Raw genomic sequence first — 23,244 nt, forward strand, 5'->3', positions numbered from 1 at the left:
AAATAGTTCCATTGTCATTTACATAATATTAGAATTTAGTTATGGTCTTATATAATTTAGATATTCTGCTAGCACACCAGCGCAGAGATTCTGAACTCATCGGTCTGAAACTCGGCGTTGCTACCGGTTGGCTGGATGCCATCTAGCGGGCATAATTGGCAGTGCCTGCAGTGAGGGATGACTGGGCATTGTAGGTAAGGTCTTCAAATGCTGTGTAAGGACCCTGATTAGTGGATAGAGGTGGAAAAGGGTTCCGCTAAGGGCTGCGTGCAGGTCGGAGGTGGCGTGAGCAGCAATATACCCACCTCGACTGCAAAAAAAATAATAATAAGCGGTTCTCAGCACTGCAGTAACACTGACATGGTGGTGGTGTGTTAGTGTGTGTTGTGCTGGTATGAGTGGATCAGACACAGCAGTGCTGCTGGAGTTTTTAAACCCCTCACTGTCACTGCTGGACTGAGAATAGTCCACCAACCAAAAATATCCAGCCAATAACGCACAGTGGGCAGCGTCCTATGACCACTGATGAAGGTCTAGAAGATGATCGACTCAAACAGCAGCAATAGATGAGCGATCGTCTCTGACTTTACATCTACAAGGTGGACCGACTAGGTAGGAGTGTCTAATAGAGTGGACAGTGAGTGGACACGGTGTTTAAAAACTCCAGCAGCGCTGCTGTGTCCGATCCACTCATACCAGCACAACACACACTAACACACCACCACCATGTCAGTGTCACTGCAGTGCTGAGAATGATCCACCACCTAAATAATACCTGCTCTGTGGGGGTCCTGACCATTGAAGAACAGCATGAAAGGGGGTAACAAAGTATGTAGAGAAACAGATGGACTACAGTCAGTAATTGTAGAACTACAAAGTGCTTCTATATGGTAAGTGGAGCTGATAAAATGGACAGTGAGTGTAGAAACAAGGAGGTGGTTTTAATGTTATGGCTGATCAGTATATATATGTATATGTATCATTTTAAAGTCATTATAAAGGAAACATTATTAGGGAATATGATTAGTATATTTTTGCTCCGGTTTCCTCCCACAGTCCAAAGACATGCAGTGTTTGTGTGACTCTCAGTGTGTGTGCTCAGTGCCACACCGTTGAGAAACTTGAGTCTGTGAGGGGGGTTGGCTAGGATGTTAGACTGCTAATCTCCCGCAACGCCACTGGCATCTAGTACTTTTCCATAGAATGTGCAGCAGCAGAAAGAAAGTCCATCAGACGTTTTTTATAACGTACGCAGCATGATCTAACGGATTTCATGCCGCATCTAATGCATGGGAAGTATATAATCTATAATCTCTCAGACGTGCGTCACCCTGACATTAAACCGTCAACTAACATTGTTTATTTTCTCCTATTTATTGTCTTGTAAAATATATAGAGCTAGAAATAATAATAACAATAATAATAATAATAATAATAATAATAATAATTGGTGGTGTAAATGGTTTCAACCCCAAATCAGAAAAAGTTGGGACAGTGTTTCTTACATTTACTTTGACTTTTATTTGATGTCAGACAGGATGAATCTGAGATATTTAATGTTTTATCTGCTCAACTTCATTTCATTTATTAATAAACATCCATTCCTGCATTTCAGGCCTGCAACACATTCCAAATAAAGTTGGGACAGTAAAGCATTTACCACTTTGTAATGTTGGCATTCCTTTTCACCACTTACAAGACGTGTTTATATTTGTCTTTGCTCAGGGGTCCAGGTTTGTGCTTTTTCCACCAGGTTATGCATCTTTGCACATTTACTTGCAGTATGTAGTTTCGAGGGCAGTGGTAGCCTAGTGATTAAGGTACTAGACTAGTAATCAAAAGGTCGCTGATTCAAGCCCCACCTTTGCCAGGTTGTCACTGTTGGGCCCTTCAGCAAGGCCCTTAACCCTCAATTGCTTAGAAGCAGTCGGCTACTGCACACGAGTCTCCTCGGTCAGGAGTGGAGGTCAGCATCAGTAGAGGAAGTGAAATGCGATCGGGTGATTGGGCCAGCTGTAGCCTAGTGGTTAAGGTACTGAACCAGTGATCAGAGGGTTGCTGGTTCAAGCCCCACCACTGTCAGGTGGCAAGGCCCTTAACCCTCAATTGCTCAGACTGTACACTGTAACTGCAATGTAAGTCGCTTTGGATAAAGGCGTCTGCTAAATGCTGAAAATGTAAATGTGATTGGATATGTCAATTTTTTTTTTAATTAGCATTAGTTGGTTGCTAGTTTAGTTTGTTTTTGGTGCCACCTTGCTGGTTTAAGCTGGTAAATACTGGGTTTGTGGTCAGCTCGGACCAGCAAGCAGCTGATGATCTTCCATGCATCTTCAGCTGGGCTATTTTATTCATAATTATTATTATTCCACACACTAAGATATGTCGTTTATATTTAACGTATTTCAAAATATAGCCACATCGTTTGTTTTATTGTGTAGCATTCTTTAATAAAATATCGATTTTTGTATTTTTTAGGTCCTTATCGGGAAGAATAGTGGGAGGTGTCTGGTGGTTCTTCACCCTCATCATCATCTCGTCCTACACGGCTAACCTGGCCGCCTTCCTCACGGTGGAGAGAATGGTCTCGCCCATCGAGAGCGCCGAAGATCTAGCCAAACAAACAGAGATCGCCTACGGGACGCTCGACTCAGGTTCCACCAAAGAGTTCTTCAGGGTGAGTCTGCTCTCCTTCTGTTCTGTGATTGCAAGTTCTGTTCAACAGGAGAAAAGTCTGGTTTGACCTTTAGGGTCGCAGTGAAACCCCAGGTCGGATTCATTTGGTGGAATTGCTGGCAGATATTTGCTCTATAAGTTAACTAAGCGCATAACTGCATTTATAATTTAGTGCGATGACAATGAGCAACCTCCATCGGGTGATCAAACTCTTAAAGGATCGAAGCCCTTAAAGGATTAATATCTTCCAGCTACACAAAAGATGTTCTGACATAGAATTTCACACATTTACGCATGTGTTTTGAGGACTATAAGCTTTGCTTGGCCCAATATGACACAATATATGATGGAATCAGTGGCGAAAAACAGTTGCAATAATACAATTTATATTGTTTATTTAATATCTAAGTATTATACAATTACCCTTAACTCTCCCTTTAACAAATAAAACCACATTTGCAAACTCCACTGTACAACCTGACCACAGGTCTGTTGTAGAAAAGTGGACGACTTTAAATCTCTCTGCTTCCAGGTCACTTATAACGTTGGTTTAGCGACTGACCTGAAGTATTTTCACCCTGTAAGACAGACCCGGAATCCAGAGTTTTGATCAGATTATTGATCTGAAAGCTTCTTTCTGCACTGATTATAGAGGAATCGTGTCCTTGTATGTGTGGATCGTTACTGCGTTCGTAATGTCGTTGTTTCTCCATAGCGCTTTTAGCTGTGAACAATATTATACGATTTGCTGCCTACTGAAGCCCACAGCTGTTGTATTAACTGTGCTAGGGTATGGCGGTATTTGAAAAATCCATACGATATGAGGGATCAAAGACGGTATACTGAATGTACCGTCAAACCGCCCAGCACTAATTGCAACATTTCATTTTTTGCCATTTACTTATATTATATAATATTGGTCTGCTCAGGTGGCGCAGCGGTAAAAACACACGCTGCAACCGGAGCCGGGATCTCTAATACATCGTATCAAATCTCAGCTCTGCCTGCCGGCTGAGGCTGAGCGGTCACACGAACAGCGATTGGCCTGTTGTTCAGATATGGGTGGGACTAAGCCGGATATGGTCTCTCTCTGTCAGAATGGTGCAATTACGACCTCTGCTGGCTGATTAGAGGCGCCTACACAGAGATGAGGAAAGAGTGCTGTCAGGGTGTGTCTCTCCGTACACAACGCTGAGTGGCACAACACTCATCAATGTGTGGGTGATAAGATGCATACGGCTTGCTGCCCACGTGTCGGAGGGGGCGTGGGTTTGCTTCGATCTCCTCGGTCGGGACGGGGATCGGCATAGGCGGAGAGGAAGCATGACGCAATCTGGCAATTGGACTCGCTAAAGGGGGAGAAAAAGGGGAGAAAATGCATTAAAAATAATAAATAAACCATATAAAATATTATATAATATTGTGAAAACATTCAGGGGAATTTGGAGAAATTTCAGTCCACTGTTGCATGAGGATACGTGTTGTAAGAACCCATGTTTCCAGGTCTACAAGTTATTAGATATTATCCATCTGTGCTCACTTTTTTTTTTTTAGAAGATGCTACTGATTTCTTTAAGAAAGAACTGATGATAAACTGTGAGGATTTCTCCAGCAGCTTCTGTGTACAGCGAGTCTGTCAGAGAGTCAGGAGGGCACCGGGGGCGGCGAGGTGATAAAGCAGCCTAATCAAAGCCCATAGCTCATCCCACCACCCGAGAGGTCAACTCCCCGAATATAATTAGTTGCTTTGCCTGGGCCGGCAAATTGGACGTGATGAAAAGAGGCCCCGGGGGTGAAATAGCGCACTCGAAAGACGGGAGAAGATGAAGTAAGCAATATGGCTCCCGGCACAGTGGGACCGGCTTGGCAATTAAGGCTAAAATTAACTATTGAAGATGTTTAGATGAGAGGGAAAACTGACAAGCCTCGTCTTTACGCCGGTCGTGTTAGAGTGAGTGCTTTATTTATGAGGTCTATCATTACAGCACTCAGCAAAACCCTTTCTATAAAAACACACTTATTGTTATTTAATGCACACAACGTGGCCAAAAGCAGGCGGTACATAATGCTGGTCCACTTCCGCCGGGGTCCAGGGTTTGAATCGCCAGCAGTGCTATCGACCAGCCGGGCTTCTACTTACATACACGTGTGGCCAAGGCCCCTCGATGGATTGGCGTCCCGTCCGTGGTGTGTTACTACATGAGGCACAAATACCCACAGACACACTCCGAAATCTTGTGAAACGCCTTCCCAGAAGAGAATTGAAGCTTTATTTCAATGCCCATGCTTCTGAAATGGCGTGCCCACATAATTTCGGCCATATATCGTTCTTTCTGCACTGGCACTATCTCCTATTCCTCCACCACGATCAGACAGTAGGAGGCGCTCTAGCAGTGACTGTATCTCATCTGTCCGGCCCTCCCTCAGACACTTTTCTGTCGAGTGCCTGATCACGTCAGCGGCACCTCCAAGAATCTAAACGGAGACATGAGTGTATGAAGTGCTGACTAATGACTGGGAATAAAGCGCACCAGTGTGTAACCAGTGTAGAACTGTCTCCGTTCTCACAAGCGTGTCCTTGTTTGCTATCAGCCGAGGAACCGGGAGCCACATCAATCACGGTCTGCCATGTTTTCCATGTCATTAATGGTTTCCAGCAACACGACCAGATGCCAGTCGGGGACTCTGCTTGTCTCTCCGTGTTTCTATATAATGAGCGTCCTACTTATTCGCTCCAGCTTTCAAACCCGAAATGACAAGTGTGAACCGCCGTTCCAGGGGACTTTTAATTAAAACCGCACAGCGCTGACGGAGGGAAAAAAATCCTGATTAATGGACGCCGAGTTCTATTTCAGATCCGGTTCTTCAGGAACCACATTCTAGTTTAATTAGACCCGTACGGCGGGAAGCAGCTGGAAGTCTCAGATCAGCCCCGTCGTTCGGAGCGAGACATATGCCATCGCCGGAACGCACACGCCCCTGTGTGCTCGTGTTTTCGCAAATATCTTGCGTAGATTTTTGTTTCAGGGAGCTCAGTGACGTGTGGAATGAAGCGGCGGGTGTTCGGGGTGTATGACGGGATTCAGGAGTGAGCTGAGGAATTTTTACCTGTTCTCGTTCACTGAGATCTGTGTTACTGACTTCCTGTCTTGATCTTTTATGGATAGACGTCGGCTGGGCTGCACATTCATCAGATACAAATATTTGAGCACTGAATTGGGTATAGAGGAGGAATTAATAATACAGTCGTGAAATGAGGGCTACGTGTCAGAACAAAAGACTCACAAACTCTGTCAAAGTTCTGTTATAGTTTATTTTGGGTTCATTAAAAATCTGCCGAGTTGCATTACAGCAAAAAGAGCTTGGGTTCGATTCCCCAGGCCAGGCAGCCAGGGTCCTTTCTGTGTGGAGTTTGCATGTTCTCCTCGTGTCTGTGTGGGTTTTCTCCCACAAGTCAAAAAAACATGCAGTCAGGCCAACAGGAGCTACTAGAAATTTCAGTGTCAGTGAGTATGTGTGTGTTGTTACCTGTCCGGGGTGTTTCCGACCTTTCACCCAATGAATCAGACCCAACATGACCAGGACCAGGATAAACTGTTGGTACAACAGACAGTGAATGACTAAAAAAAGCTAAACCGTAATATGGGAATAAAAACAATTATTCAGCTAGCACCCCAGCACTGATAATCCCCGAGTTCGAATCTCAGCTCTGCTACAGGTCGGCTGGGCGCCCCTAGCGGACACGATCACCAGTGCCTGCAGCAGACGAAATCGGCCACTAAAGTCTGCTGGGTGGAAAAAGAACAAACTTAAAAGAGAGCCGAGTCTCTGACGCTGTATAAGGACCCTGGTTAGTAGCCCGAGGAGCCTGTACAGAAGTGGAGGAACGTGGAGGTCAGCGTGTGACTCTTTGTACGCAAGACTCACACGCTAATCCACCGAAGTACGGGCGAATAAGAAGGGGTCGGTGGACTGGCAAATATTATAATAAAAACCTTAATAAAATTAAAAATAAAAACCTTAATCTACACATTAATCTGTACATTATGTCTATATATACAGGGGCTGGACAAAATAACTGAAACACCTGGTTTTAGACCACAATAATTTATTAGTATGGTGTAGGGCCTCCTTTTGCAGCCAATACAGCGTCAATTCATCTTGGAAATGACATATACAAGTCCTGCACAGTGGTCAGAGGGATTTTAAGCCATTCTTCTTGCAGGATAGTGGCCAGGTCACTACGTGATGCTGGTGGAGGAAAACGTTTCCTGACTCGCTTCTCCAAAACACCCCAAAGTGGCTCAATAATATTTAGATCTGGTGACTGTGCAGGCCATGGGAGATGTTCAACTTCACTTTCATGTTCATCAAACCAATCTTTCACCAGTCTTGCTGTGTGTATTGGTGCATTGTCATCCTGATACACGGCACCGCCATTGGATGCACATGGTCCTCCAGAATGGTTCGGTAGTCCTTGGCAGTGACGCGCCCATCTAGCACAAGTATTGGGCCAAGGGAATGCCATGATATGGCAGCCCAAACCATCACTGATCCACCCCCATGCTTCACTCTGGGCATGCAACAGTCTGGGTGGTACGCTTCTTTGGGGCTTCTCCACACCGTAACTCTCCCGGATGTGGGGAAAACAGTAAAGGTGGACTCATCAGAGAACAATACATGTTTCACATTGTCCACAGCCCAAGATTTGCGCTCCTTGCACCATTGAAACCGACGTTTGGCATTGGCACGAGTGACCAAAGGTTTGGCTATAGCAGCCCGGCCGTGTATATCGACCCTGTGGAGCTCCCGACGGACAGTTCTGGTGGAAACAGGAGAGTTGAGGTGCACATTTAATTCTGCCGTGATTTGGGCAGCCGTGGTTTTATGTTTTTTGGATACAATCCGGGTTAGCACCCGAACATCCCTTTCAGACAGCTTCCTCTTGCGTCCACAGTTAATCCTGTTGGATGTGGTTTGTCCTTCTTGGTGGTATGCTGACATTACCCTGGATACCGTGGCTCTTGATACATCACAAAGACTTGCTGTCTTGGTCACAGATGCGCCAGCAAGACGTGCACCAACAATTTGTCCTCTTTTGAACTCTGGTATGTCACCCATAATGTTGTGTGCATTGCAATATTTTGAGCAAAACTGTGCTCTTACCCTGCTAATTGAACCTTCACACTCTGCTCTTACTGGTGCAATGTGCAATTAATGAAGATTGGCCACCAGACTGGTCCAATTTAGCCATGAAACCTCCCACACTAAAATGACAGGTGTTTCAGTTATTTTGTCCAACCCCTGTATATATTAGCTATATATCTTGTTTATAGTACATTCAATATTATATTCGCCTGTATATCTTGTTCATATCTTGTGTACTGTATATCGTAGATACCGTTTATCCTGCACTTGCTGCTTATTGCACTTCTGGTTAGATGCTAAACTGCATTTCATTGCCTTGTACTTGTACATGTGTAATGACAATAAAGTTGAATCTAATCTAATCTAATCTAAAAAAATATACCCTCCTCGGATGCAACTGGAGTCTCCAGCAGTGGAAGAAAAATCGGCTACGATAAATTGGGGAGAAAAAGGGAGAAGATGCAGAAATGAAAGGTAAAAGAAATCAAGCACCTATGTCCAATAATTTTGTGTGGAATACCCAGTTTTTGTAAGATCCTCCCTTCAGATGTACACTGTGCGTTAAGGCTTTTTGCACCGACAGCAACTTTAATCTAGGGGTCATTATTAAAAATCAAAGCCGCACACACTTCTATTCAAGCCGAGCTCCAGGTTTTTTCCTCTTTGATGAGATGCACGCCGAGCTAAATCCACACCTAATGAAAAATTAATGATGGAATTAATTTGTGGAAATAAATGAGATGTGAAATATTTATCATGGTGATTTCGGCTGTGTGTAGATGGATGGATGGATGGATGGATGGATGGATGGATAGATAGATAGATACGTTATTGATCCCAAAGGAAATTAAATTCCCAGTAGCATTATACATCAAATACACACAATAAAAATTCAACAATATAAATTTTAAAAAAAACAGCACAAACATAACCAAGATTGAAGGTAACCTGAGTTTTACATATATTGAATAACATATATTAAATAACTACAGAGCCGTTATTAATGATGAGGATGGATTGAGTGTAAATAAACAAATGGAATGGAATTAAAAGTGCAGGAAGGTGCAGTTGTACTGCGTGTATGGTCGGCTTGGGGATTAAAATAGTGATGAAAACTAAAAACATACAGGTTTATTGTGACTTTGATGTGCAGATTTGTCATTCCTGGATCACAGAAGTTCTGAACGTCGGTGCTGATTGACACTGAAGTGGCGCAGTCAGCGTCAATCTGATTTGTTTCCCTCCTCCTGGAGAAATATTTACAGACAGAAGCAGACAAATGAAATGGCAGGTTGGTGTTTTACGTGTGAAGAGAAAACACTTGATCCTTGATCAATAGCCCCTTAACGTTCCTACATCTGTCTCCTCGGTGAAGTGCGCCAGCTGGAACGGGAAAATCCCACCGTGCGTCCCGTAAAACACCGCAGGAAAAGCATCCCTGCTGCTTAACAGCCGCTACAGATGCGCCAGAACTGTCTGCCACGTACAAATCACATCTACAGAAGCTCTAAACTGCCCAACACTGGAATATAAATGTGAAAATGAACGGCTAGCATGAGCATAAAGATACGCTTCATGGCGCTGTATAATTTTGCCATTTATTCGACGCATTGGCATCTTTATATTCCACTTGGAGCGCTTTTGGCGCATATTCAGTCCACATCAACAGATCAACACATGAACAGGGCCTGGTGTCTTCCTGTCATTTATTTAGTGCACTGTTCTTCATATTTTACTTAGAAATGTCATCAACATCTTGCCAGTCCACATTTATTTAGCAACTTTTATTTGGAAAAGTTTAACTTGCGCTATTTGGAGCACAGTTTGTACTACACCAGGTTGTGTCAGTTCACCCTGAAATCAATTCGGTCCTGTTCCAACTGCTACCTATTATATAAACAATCTGTTTCCTGTAATCAGTCCAAAATCCACTATGAAAAATCAAAATACAGGCTGATAAAGCAGATTTTATTAGGTGTATTTGTGTTGTTTATGCTGTTGGGTGTAATACAGCATAGTCTCGGAGCAAAAGTCTAATTAAAACGATAACCTGCACCAGTACTAACTGCTCTTTGTGTGTTTCTACAAGCTGTGTTATTTATTTAGCAAATTAAGACGTGATATTAACAGCTTGGGCAGATTTTTAGATTATAAAAATACCTCAACGCACGCGTTTACATCTCTGGGGTTGCCAGGTAGTTCCCAAGTAGCTCTATCAGCGTGTACCTTCTTTATTTGTTTGGCTTTTCCCCTTTTTTTTTAAATGCCAAAATTTGGTAATACAAACTCATGAAAGAAATAATGTTGGTGAATATTTGCATTATACAGAAAACTCAATACATATGTGTGAAAAATTGTTTCCTGATTTGATGTTTTGATTATGAAAACGAACTGCATCCATTTTGTGCCTTCATGGTTGCCAGGTTGTTTCTAAGTACAGTGCAAGTTTTTAAGTCCTGTGTAGGCTACACCCAACTTTTAGTACCAGTTAGTTAAACAAATCCCAGTTCTCTAATGCTGTGCTACAGTACTACAGTACAGTACACGGGTGATTGAGATCATATTACTGGGTGAGTACTCAATGTATGGAAATTACGTGCAGAATTTGACACCTCTGGTTGCCATGTTGTTATTAAATACAGCTATTTTGAAGATTTGTATTAATTGCGTATGGTCCGGCGTCTTTTAAACAAAAACAAGGCAAAAATTGAATTAAATGTTATTACTTTACCGATCAGGCATGACATTATGCCTTCCTAATATTGTGTTGGTCCCCCTTTTGCTGCCCTATACACAACAAACTGTTGGCATGTTCTCCTTGTGTCTGTGTGGGTTTCCTTTCACAGACATGCAACCAGGCTAATTGGAGCTGCTATAAATTTGTCCTAAGTGTGAATGTGTGTGTGTGTGTGTGTGTGTGTGTTTGCCCTGTGATGAACTGGCGATGAATCAGACCCACCACAACCCTGACCAGGATAATGCAGCAGAAAACGTAGCTACTACCTACGACTTCTGCTCACCAGTTCTCTTTCCAGGTGAACATTGGTCCTCTATAGATTCAACCGCATTATGACTTTTACACCTGCGAGGCCTTTTGAGCTTTAAAGCGTACGTGAGGGCAGATTGACGGCTTCTAGTAATACCTTTTGAGTGCTCGTCCGACGCTGCAATAACCTTCAACACGGATTCCGCCCTGTCTTACTCCGGCTGAACTTTAGCCGCTCGAAGAGAAAATTGTTTTGATATTCCGGGCTTTGGGTCGATCGATGCCCCACCAAGCTCAGTTTCTCTTTCTGTCTTAAGATATGGAGAGGAAGTGAGCAGAGGAACATCCTCAAACTGTAAATTATAGAAGCAAATGTTGGATTAGGTGGTCGGGGTGAGGGTACCAGAACACGTGGTGGTGAACTGAGAGAAGATGGAATAAAGGGAGCTGCAGGAGGAGCACAGGGAGGGAGAAAGGAAGGGAAAGGAAATGATGAAAGCAGGCTGCAATGCAGGGTTTTTTTGGGAGGGGGGCGGTTAGAGGCGATGCTGACTGCACTTTTGGAAATGCTGCTTAACTCAGAAATCAATAGAGATGATCTGGGTGTTAGTGTTAAGCAGGTGCTTTATTCTGACTCGGGGATACAACTGCTCTTCTCCTGCTGCTTTCTGGCTGCATTAACTCGGCTCAAGTGCTTGTGCCGAGCTCCGGAACACTGCTACCAGCTAAAATAGATGACAAGAACTATTGATTCAATTTAATCTTAAATGTATTTCATTTTAGGAATAGTGTTTTTTTGTTTATGCAAACAATTTTCTCAGTTATTGCATCTTCAGATCATTAAACAAAACATGTTATTTCACCAAGAGAAACAGAATAAAATCTAATTCTGTTCAAGCTTACACAACATTTTGCATTATAAGCTTCCAATATAACTGGATACCAGCATACCAGAATGGATATACACTGTACACCCAAAAGTACTTGGACACCTGACCATGAGCTTGTTGAACATCCCATTTAAAAAGCAAATGTTATTAAAACAGACTGACCTCTATGTGATCTTTTCAGCTATAATTTGTTCCCATTCATTTTAGGCATTGATGTTAAGTCAAGAAAGACTCAGTTGATGTTCCGGTTCATTCAGAGCTGTTAAGTGGTGCTGAGGTCAGGGTTCTGTGCAGGACACTAAAGTTTCCTTAAACTGAGACGTTCTTCATGTCTTTATAGAGAGGCACGAACATGCTAGAACAGGAAAGGGCCTTCCCTAAACTGTCGCTGCAAAGTTGGAAGTACATCATTTTATACTGATTGATTGAACTAGAAGGGGTGTCCCATGGTGTCAATATGGTATTAAGCTGGACACTCCTGAATGGATTGTTATTTCCATTTAAAGTTAATTGGTCTGGGCGGCATGGTGGCTAAGTGGGTAGCACTGTTGCCTCACAGCAAGAAGGTCCTATGTTCTATTCCCAGGTGGGGCAGTCCTGGTCCTTTCTGTGTGGAGTTTGCATGTTCTCCCCGTGTCTGCGTGGGTTTCCTCCGGGAGCTCCGGTTTTCATTCACCTTACGGGTGAATGGGTGTGTATGTGTGTGTGTTTGCCCTGTGATGGACTGGCGCCCCGTCCAGGGTGTAACTGTGTACTGTGTGACTCGCGCCCATTTCAAAAGCTGAGATAGACTCCAGCATGCCCCCCCTCCCCCCGACGACCCTGAATGAATAAACGGTTTAGAAAGTGAGTTGATTGCTCTTACTGTGGTTTGGTGGAGTCCCAGAGCTTTACAAATGCTTTTGAGTTCATATTGTGTCATTTTTTTTAACAAGTCGTATCCATACCTGCTGCCACGCCTCACTTTTGACTGAGGAAGGTCGTGGACCGACACGCACCCCCTCCAAAACGTGCACTGCCCCTGCCTGTTCATCTGCTAGAGACAGGGTCTCAAAATGCAGTGTTGTGGACCGCTATGAACCACGCCGATCTGTTGTGTAAGTATCTTGACCGCCCTCCGCTCGACCACTGTCCCTCCTGTACGGTCGATAGCACAGCTGGGATTCAAACTAGGATCTCAGCGGTGGTGGACTAGGTTAGACTACCCAACCCGAGCTTCTTAATGTCCTTTTTTGATGTCCTCCACACTTGTGAGGTTTAAAGCTGAAGCTTTGACAGCCCTGCGGGGTTAATCCAGCCGTGATGATAACACTTTTTTTGACACAACAGAAATTGACTTCACAGCTGCAGTGGCACCTCCAGTGGGTTCAAATTTGGTCAGTAGCACCCTTTTATTTACCCTCAAGCCTTTCTGTACCCAACCTTGTTATAGGCACATCCTGAGCAATGGAAGTGACAGGTTACAGCCCAGAGTATCAGCGGAGGCTAGAATAAAAGCTTCTTTTTTAACTCTCGGCTAAATAAATTAGCATTGATGCCAAGACCGTTGCCGTTAAAGAAACACTTAAACCCACATCACGTCTCCTGTTCCGTCTGAAGCAGGAACAATAGAGACGGAGCTGATGTAGGAAACCGGCGTGACATAATTGCCCGGCAAAATGTCCATTTAATTAGCAGCGCCGAACCTTTCGGATTTATCCGGATCTTAAACGAGCGCGGCGCTGTGGAGGGTGAGGAACTGCTATTTAGACGTGATGAAAGTACGATCGTCAGACCTGTTCCCTTTTATACAATCGCTCATTACCCTCCACCCCCCCCCCCCCCCCCCCCCCCCCCCCCCCCCAACCCTCTCGCGCACTCTGTTTGGGTCGGAGGCACTTCATTCCTGCTCCGGTATTGATGAATTGACTTCATAAAGCAGCGAGACAGCTCATGTTCCTACCGCACCAATCAATGCCAAAATCCATTTTTTCGGGCTCATTTGGTCATGCCATCTCAGACAACATCGCTCCTGAGGGCCGTGTCAAAGGGAAATTGTGCTTGAACAAATGTCTCTCTGATACACCTCCTCTGTCTGATGTGAAACCATCACAGCTTATACGAGCATGTGTTAAAATGAGAATGACTAAAATCCTCCTACACATCACCCCCTGTCTGTTTGTCTATCTGTTTGTCTGTCTATCCATTTCTCTATCTGTATCTCTAGCTGTCTGTCTGTCTATTTATCTACCTATCTGTCTGTCTATCAGTATGTCTGTCTATTTATCTGCCTATTTGTCTATCTGTCTGTCTAGCTATTTATATGCCTGTCTGTCTGTCTGTTTGTCTTTCTATCTTTCTATCTGTGTATCTATCTATATATCTGTCTGTCTGTCTGTATATCATAAAGCAGCGAGACAGCTCATCTGTCAGTCTGTCTGTCTACTTATCTGTCTATTTGTCTATCTGTCTGTCTAGCTATCTATATGTCTGTCTGTCTACCTGTCTGTTTTCTTTTTATCTATCTGTCTATCTATATAACTATCTGTCAGTCTGTCTGTCTATTTGTCTATTTGTCTGTCTTTCTATCTACCTATCTATTTATCTATATATCTGTCTGTCTGTCTATCTTTTTGTCTGTCTGTATATCATAAAGCAGTGAGACAGCTCATCTATCTATCTGTCTGTCTATCTATCTATATGTCTCTTTGTCTATCTTTCTATCTGTGTATCTATCTATATATCTGTCTGTCTGTCTATCTTTTTGTCTGTCTGTATAATGCTAAAGCAGTGAGACAGCTCATCTATCTATTAGTCTGTCTACTTATCTGTCTACTTGTTTATCTGTCTGTCTAGCTATCTATATGTCTGTCTGTCTTTCTATCTTTCTGTGTATCTATCTATATATCTATCTATCTGTCTATCTTTTTGTCTGTCTGTATAATGATAAAGCAGTGAGACAGCTTATCTATCTATCTATCTATCTATCTATCTATCTATCTATTTGTCTGTCTGTCTATCTATCTTTTTGTCTGTCTGTCTATCATAAAGCAGCGAGACAGCTCATCTATCTGTCTGTCCGTCTGTCTATCTTTCTATCTATCTATCCATCTGTCTGTCTGTCGATTTAAAGTTTGATCAGCTTCCTTTTCATCTGGATGAATTTCCTCTCGGGGTGACAGAGAGACCACTGTTCCATGTCCTTTTTAATAGCTGGGTAGCTCAGGGCGGCGGTAAAGTACTGGACCAGCAAGCAGGAGGTTGCTGGTTCAAGCCCCACCACTGCCAAAGTAACCACTGTTGGGCCCCTGAGCAAGGCCCTTAACCAAACAGCTTTGTATTCGCTTTGGATAAAAGCATTCACTAAATGTTGCAAATGTTAATAGCTAGCTTTAATAGTTAGTAGTAGTAGTTAATAGTAAAACTAGTAGTTTACCTTTGGGGATTAATAAAGTAATCAATGAATCAATCAATAATAGTTAAACTATCCCTTTTTACATGGGCAAATAGTCTCCAGTAATTATAACTATGATAAGAACTACCTATGAGGTGGCACAGCGGTAGTGTATCACTACTGCTGAAATCTGGGGATGCAGGGTTCCAATCTCAGCGGTGCTATCAGCCGGTCAGGCATAATAATAATAATAATAATAGGCACACCTGTCAGTGCGCTCTCAGTGCCAGTCACAAGCCCAGATAGAAAGGGTGGAAAGAAGGGTTGCGTAAATAATACAGGAGCAGCCGAAAGAAAAAAAACAATAATAATGAGACAAACATTGTAAATATTCAGCAATTTATCCACGCCGGTGAATATTTTACAGCTGAACGCGGTGTTTTGAATGTTACTGATGAAACTCTGTAGTCGTTTAACAGACGCAGGTTTCAGAAAGGCTGTGGGTTCAGCTAGTGCTTCTCTCCAGAAGAGTTTAGACAGGAGTATCTTCAGAGATCACAGCCGGTCCCATAATATTTGCACTCTTGCGTCCTGTTTTGACAGCTCTTCACTTGCAGACAGTTCCAGCGCTGCATCCACTCTGCATTTCTGCTTCAGCCTGAGTGCTCGGGTGTGTTGTGAATCCGGGATGCGAGGTTCTATTGTCAGAGCAGCTTGTCATACACGTCCCACTGATGCCCGAGAACAAGAATCGGCACCGAGCGTTAATCCACATGTTCTGTTTTCCCTCTCCAGCCCGACGTGTCATTACGGGTCTGACCTCGCTGGATTCGAGTCTAATTAATACCGCAACCTCGACAGCTTGTCCAAAATCTGAGCGTGTTGGCAAGCTCCAGGTTACCCGGCGCCATTCATCCGCCTGCGATGCCCGGCGCAGCTCTGAATGTGAAGTGACACGCCGGTGGCAGCGAGCCTGGGGCGCGGAGCCGGCGGCGTGGAGCATAATTCTTGTCAGAATTGTTGAAAATGCCACAAAATTAAAAGGAATACACGAGCGCAGGCGTACTGAATAATGCAGAGCGTGCTCTTTACCCATGCTGCCTCGCTGCAGACCTTCATCTGACCCTCACCTCTGGCCGGGAGTGTTGGTGTTGATTTTCTCACCGTAATGAGGTTTGAGTGACAGCAGCATCTTATTAAAAGATTATAGGTGGTATAGGCTAGAGATTAACGCTTCATGTGAGCCGCTGGTCTGTGTGGAGTCGGTGTGGGAGGCGACCGGTGGATTTTGTTGATTCTGCTGTGGATATTTTTGGATTGTGTCCACAAGTTATCTTATCTATAGTAGAACCATTTGAAGATGATGTTTGTTGCTGCTTCCAAGCCTTCCAAGCCAAGTGTCCAATATAATAAAAATAATACAAGGTATCTTCAAAAAGTTCCCACACTTTTATATGTTGGTTATAAGCGGTGAGGGTGTAATAGGAGGAGCAGTAATAATCGGACGTGTCTGAGAGACTGAGAGACGCTTATAGTTCGGATTTCCACCTCTTTGGACGCTCAAGGAAGCTTTAAGGGGAAGAAGATTTTCATGTGATGATGATGTGAAAGCAGCGGCGCATCAGCGGCTACACGCTCAACCGAAAACATTGTTTGCTGACGGCATTAAGTTGGTACGACACTGGAAACATTTTAACATTTTTAGCATAGGCCTTTATCCAAAGCGACTTACATTACAGTTACAGTATACAGTCTGAGCAACTGAGGGTTAAGGGCCTTGCTCAAGGGCCCAACAGCAGCAACCTAGCAGTGGTGGAGCTTGAACCAGCAACCTTTGGATTAGTAGTCCTGTGCCTTAACCACTAGGCTACGGCTTGCCCGGCTTCCAAAAATGCATTGGAAGGCGACGATGTAGAAAAGTGTCATTTGTTTTTGAAATTCTTGATAAATAAAGTTAAAAACGTAATAATAATAATAATAATAATAATAATAATGTCAATCTGACAGTCTGACTGATTTTTATTGTTTTGTGGAGGTACCATACATCCGTTCATCATCGTTTATCATAAAGCCAGTCACAAAACACTGTAAAAGTTTGTGGACTCGAGTGCTCGGGTGGCGCAGCGATAAAACACGCTAGCAAACCAGAGCAGAACTCACGAGTTCAAATCTCAGCTCCAATACCAGCAGATCGGACGCCTATACTGACAATATAACTGTTATAACTGCTGCAATCACGACCTCTGCTGGCTGACCGATGGCACTGCACATAGACGGGGGATAATGGGGATCAGTGTGTGACTCTCAGTGCACGATACGGATCTCCATATGAACCTGCCTCATGCAAGTGAAAAGAAGTGTCTAATGAAGGCATGTGGGTGGTGCAGTGGGTAGCACTGTCTCCTCACAGCAAGAAGGCCTTGAGTTTGATGTGTGGAGTTTGCATGTTCTCCCTATGTCCTCATGGGTGTCCTTCAGGTGCTCCGGTTTCCTCCAACAAGTCTAAAGACATGAAGTCAGGGGTGTCTGGGTGTTTCCTACCCACCGTGACCCTAAACTAAATAAATGAAAAAATAAAGAAGTAAATAAATGAATGGAAAAAGAAATGAGTGTTTTATTAGGGTTGCACTGTGATCAAATTCAGCATTAACATTTTTCTTTTTCTCTTTCCCCGTTTGTGCAGCGCTCGAAAATCGCCGTGTACGAGAAAATGTGGTCGTACATGAAATCGGCCGAGCCGTCCGTGTTCGCCAAGACCACGCCCGACGGTGTGGCGCGGGTGCGCAAGTCCAAGGGCAAGTTCGCCTTCCTGCTGGAGTCCACCATGAACGAGTACATCGAGCAGAGGAAGCCGTGCGACACCATGAAAGTGGGAGGCAACCTCGACTCCAAGGGCTATGGCGTGGCGACCCCCAAGGGCTCAGCATTAAGGTGGGTGGAATAATATAACAATAATCTCCATGTTGTTATAGTATTCCACCTACCCTGATGTTTTGTGTTGTCATTTCTCTGCCCCCCTCCCTCCTTTATTTCTTCACCCCCTGTTCTCTTGTTTTCTCGATGAGTCGCTGACGAGGTAACGTTAACGGTATAATGTTTGCTTTAATGCTCTTCCAGTCGAGACGATGATGATGATGATCTGTGTTTCTTCTGCTTTGTGTGTCTGTGTTCTTCCTTAATAGAATCAGAATCCGATTTTGTTTTTTTCAGGCCTCGATTTAACCACCATCTCACCTTTTATGTCTCTCGTACTTTCCTTCTCTTCACTCTTCGATGTTCCTCTTTTCTCTCTCTGGGTTTTTTTTTCTCCACTCTTGTATCTCGTGCGTCGTCCTTCCTGACTGTTGTGTTGTCACTTTTAATTTAACAGTCCAACGGTTTTTCAATTTAGCTCGTAAAAGCCGCGCCGTCACTTGTGACGAATGTTAATTGCATGGTGTTTGTTGTTGTTACTTTTTCCCTTCTCGATGATGAGTGTCCCCATCCCGCACACTTCAGTTTCCCGACGGCGTAACCCTCCATGCCACCTTTTGATATTTAACGCTTTCTTTGCTCCGGACGTCTCTTACCTGCATATCCGTGAAATTTATTAGCCAAATTGTATTTCCGTGCTCTTTTTATTGACTAATTCTATACTATACTATTTGATAATTAATCTAGTCTAATCTAATCGTCGATTCTACATGCTACATGCTATTGCTCACACGATCTGTGCATTTTCTTACAAGTTATGTTTTATCGTTTCAAGAAACGCTGTTAACCTGGCAGTTTTAAAACTGAATGAGCAAGGCCTCTTGGACAAATTGAAAAACAAATGGTGGTACGACAAGGGAGAGTGCGGCAGCGGGGGAGGTGACTCCAAGGTCAGCCTCAATGTCACCAAAATCGGGTACCATAGTGCAGAGTAATCGGCAAGGCTGTTAGTCCTGAACGGATTCCTCTCTGATTTATCCTATTATCCATCTATTTCTGATCCAAGATCAAACCCAAAACCCTGATCTGACTAACGGAGGAGGGAAAAATTCCAGTACGATTTTGTCCCACTGAGGAGAGCTCACTATAGATTTAAAATAACGTATTCTGGACTATATTTATAATCGTAGGACTCATTTGTGTGTCATCCAGCACTATAAATGTTCAGTGTGGCCGTGCAGTGTGTCCAAATATATGTGTATATCTATGTAAGGGATTTACACCTGCTATCAAACTGCTGGTAGACCTGCCTAGCAGTTGGTAAAGGAAGATAAAAGTTTTGTTCTTCTTTTTCCCTCTGCTGGGCAGCACTAAAACCAGCGTTTTTTATTATGATTCTCATATTTACGCTCCAATTTTGACTTTTTTTTTATAGCAAGGCTGATATTGTGATAAGTCTGCACATCTAAACTCGCCTGTTTAGATCCGTGAAATTTAGTTTCAGTTCTCATTTATGACAGTAGGGTGCACAGTGGGTGCCATTAAGTTTTAGGGTCTGACCTGGGGCCCTGGGTTGAATTTTCTGATGTGACTTGGCCCTGAATGTGATAGAGAGTGAGTGTGAGAGTCTGTAAAGCCTTTAAATGGATTGACGCCCTGTTTAGAGTTTATACCCGGTATGTGCCTGGTGTTTCCGGGTGGCACCGGATCCACTCACTCACTTTATTAACCGCTTATCCACTTAGATTGTGTGGGGTGCTGGAGCCTATCCCAGCTTTTCAGTGGGCACAAGGCACACAGTAACACCCTGGATGCACACACACACACCCATTCACCTATAGGGCAATTCAGTGTCTCCAACTAACCTGACTGCATGTTTTTGGACTGTGGGAGGAAACCGGAGCTCCCGAAGGAAACCCACACAGACACGGGGAGAACATTCAAACTCCGCACAGAAAGGACCCGGGCCGCTCCACCTGGGGATCGAACCCAGGACCTTCTTGCTGGAAGGCAACAGCTCGGTGGGTAGCACTGTCGCCTCACAGCGAGAAGGTCCGGGTCCTTTCTGTGTGGAGTTTGCATGTTCTCCCCATGGCCTTGTGGGTTTCCTTCGGGAGCTCCGGTTTCCTCCCACAGTCCAAAAACATTCAGTGCAGTCAGGTTAATTGGAGACACTGAATTGCCCTATAGGTGAATGGGTGTGTGTGTGTGTATGTGTGTGTGTGCCCTGCGATGCGTCGGCGCCCCATCCAGGGTGTTACTGTGTGCCTTGCACCCATTGAAAAGCTGGGATAGGCCCCCCCGACCCTAATTGGATAAGCGGTTAAGAAAGTGATTGCTTTGCAGGCTAAGCAACTTAGACCCAGAATTATTTACTTGAAATTAATTTTAAATGTTTTATTCTAATCGCTCGTGCTTTTTTCGAGGTATTTCTCTAAAATGAGGCTTCATGAAACATCTCACACCCCGAGATCTTTTATTTTTTGCTTTCACAGACAGAGCTGATATAGAGTTCTGATATATTTAGTAAGCAGGAAATCCCAGAGCTATGCGGGGAAGTGACAGTCTGTATGAGCTTTTCCTAATTACCTCCTCTGTTCCAGCTTCTGTTGATCTTTTTTTTTTCTCCAGTCCACAGTGTTTTCGATGCCAGCGCTCAGTCGGTGAGCCGGCTCTAATGAGCTTGTGTTGGGAGACGACAGTGGTTCTGCTGGACCGGCCTCGAAATCCAGCTGTGAGAACAAAGTCAAAATAAAATAAAAAAACAAAATAGACTTTTAAAAAAGCAGGAAAAATGAGAGAGAGAGAGAAATAACCCGAGAGCTAGTTTTTTTTTTAAACGCCGAGCTCCTGGTACACGTTTTCCCATCACTTACTTCTGATTGGTTTCTCACCGCAGTCTCACCAAACACTTGGAGGATAATTACACTGTTAATCAATGTCTTCCCTCAGGACAAAGAGAAACGTGTGGGTGCTGCTTATCGCTGAGCTCGACCTGCCAAAAAGACTGATACAGTTCCTTAAAAAGTGTTCACCCCCCTCGCTTTATCAGTAAATAACGTTCACATCCTGCTATTGTAGGAACTATCGTTTCTCAGATAATGAAAGGCTGACGATTTATGAGTCTTAACCTCTCGTTTTATTGCTCCGTGTGGCCAAAAGTGTGTGGAAACTATGAGCTTCGATATTTGGAAATTAATATGGAGATGCACCTCTTTGCAGCTATAACAGCCTCCACCTTTCTGAAAAGTGTGTCTGTTTAGTCTTTAGTCCAAGAACTACTCATCATGAGCTCAAATGATCAAACCTGGCTCACAGTAAGTGTTCCAGTTCATCCCTACGATGTTTAATAAGGATAAAATCAGAACTCTGTTCCAGCCACAAATTCATCAAACTCAGATAATGAAAGGCCAACGATTTATGAGTCTTAATCCCTCGTTTTATTGCTCTGTATGGCCAGAAGTGTGTGGAAACTATGAGCTTGGATATTTGGATATTAGATCTAAAATTATGAGCATTAATATGGAGTTGCATTTCTTTGCAGCTATAACAGCCTCCATATTCCAGATATTCCGCTAGCACACCAGCGCCGAGATTCTGAAATGCTCGGCGTTGCCACCGGTCAGCTAGGCTAAATCTAGCGGGCATAATTGGCAGTGCCTGCAGCAGACACGTTTCTGCTAGGGCGGGATGACCAGACTATGTGGTTGGGGTCTTCAAACGCTGTGTAAGGACTGATTGGCAGATAGAGGCGCCTGTGCAGAATGCACGGGTAAAAACAGGTTCCGCTAAGGTGTGAGCGGCAATATACCCACCTCGACTGTAATCAGGGATCCACCAGCAGCGAAAGACAGATTGATTACGCTAAATTGGGAGAAAATGGTAGAAGATGCATAAAATATAATACGTAGAAAAAAAGAATGCATTTGTAAACTCAGATACGGATGTTAAATGACCAGACGTGGCTCACGGCCAGTGTTCCAGTTTATCCCTACAGTGTTTAATAAGGATAAAATGAAAGCAATTTTGTCACATTTGTCAAACAGTGTCATTATGGAGCTGCTTTGTCTAGCTGGAACTGCCAAGGGCCTTCCCTACATTGTTGGCACAAAGATTGATTTGATATAATCAACAATGGATGTAGCTGAAATACCTCAACTCAGAACTCAGTAATTAGAAAGGGTGTCCACATACTTTTGATCATATAGTTCTGAGCTAAGCCTCGTTTAATTAATTCTCACCAGCGTAACTGATCTGTTTCAGTCATTTCCTGTAAACAAGGTACTACAAGTACTTAAAATTTGGGGAGGGTTGGTGTACAGCAGTGCTGGATTAGGATTAAGACTCGCTCAAGACCGGGTCACTCAGTAAACGGATGAATGATTTTAAAAACACTGAAATTTAAGCTGAGAAAATTCTGGAACAGTCTAATCAGATCACACGATTTCTGGTCTATAAAAATTGTCTTCAGTCACAGCCACTGACCACTGATGTCCTAACCTAGGCAGTATGGCTGTAGTTTTCTAATATTGTTTCTATTGTTGTGATGATTAGTGCTTTTGAAACGCTCCTGTATCTTTCAGAAATTAATCGACTCACCAGCGCCGAGATTCTGAACTCCTCCATTCAAAACTCGGCATAATTGGCAGTGCCTGCAGCAGATACTTATCGGCCACCGTATCTGCAGGGTGGGTGGGTGAGGTCTTTATACGCCGTGTAAGGACCCTGATTGGCGGAAGAGACGCCTGTGCAGAATGCAGGGGCGAGAAGAGGAGGGCTGTGCACGTGTCGGAAGAGGCGTGTACAGCGATGTGCTCTCCTCGGATGCATTTGGGTATCTCTCAGCAGCGTAAAAATTGACTGTGCCGCTAAATCGGGAGAAAAATGGGGAGAAAATGCATAAAAAAATAAATAAATAAATGAATCGACTTGCTCTTAATGCTTCTTTAAGGTCATTTTGTGATCACAAGGGGTGTGAATACTTTTCTGTTTAAGTCAATTTAAGGCTTAAGCTTTTTTGTATATAATTCTGAGTGAACTTTGAATGAACGTAATGAACACTGTTTTAAAGACATCAAACTATAATTTTTAAGCGTAGACCCCCTGTTTTACTTGCAAAGTACAATTTAAAAACAAAATGATATATGTAATATAATAATGCGTATGGGATTGAAAAAAGGTTTAATTAAACATTTATTTAGACGTTTGTAGAGCGATTTATGGCAGTAATTGCTGTAATTGGTCAGATTAAAAAATCA

At 43.5% G+C, this 23,244-nt stretch overlaps 1 protein-coding gene across 7 annotated transcripts in view; it reads left to right on the forward strand.

Moving 5' to 3' along the window:
- gria3b (glutamate receptor, ionotropic, AMPA 3b) overlaps nt 1–23,244 on the forward strand; it is a 155,109-nt gene that overhangs the window by 127,169 nt on the left and 4,696 nt on the right. For 4 of the 7 annotated variants that reach the window (XM_063000354.1, XM_063000356.1, XM_063000357.1 and 1 more), the window contains 3 exons: nt 2,479–2,677; nt 17,757–18,004; nt 18,822–18,936. In XM_063000354.1, the coding sequence (XP_062856424.1) occupies nt 2,479–2,677; nt 17,757–18,004; nt 18,822–18,936 (562 nt within the window). Of the gene's footprint in view, nt 1–2,478; nt 2,678–17,756; nt 18,150–18,821; nt 19,171–23,244 lie in introns of those variants that run through there. The other 3 variants (XR_010013484.1, XM_063000358.1, XM_063000355.1) reach the window with 3 other exon arrangements.

Source organism: Trichomycterus rosablanca, chromosome 8 (assembly GCF_030014385.1).
Source record: "Trichomycterus rosablanca isolate fTriRos1 chromosome 8, fTriRos1.hap1, whole genome shotgun sequence".
NCBI lineage: Eukaryota > Metazoa > Chordata > Actinopteri > Siluriformes > Trichomycteridae > Trichomycterus > Trichomycterus rosablanca.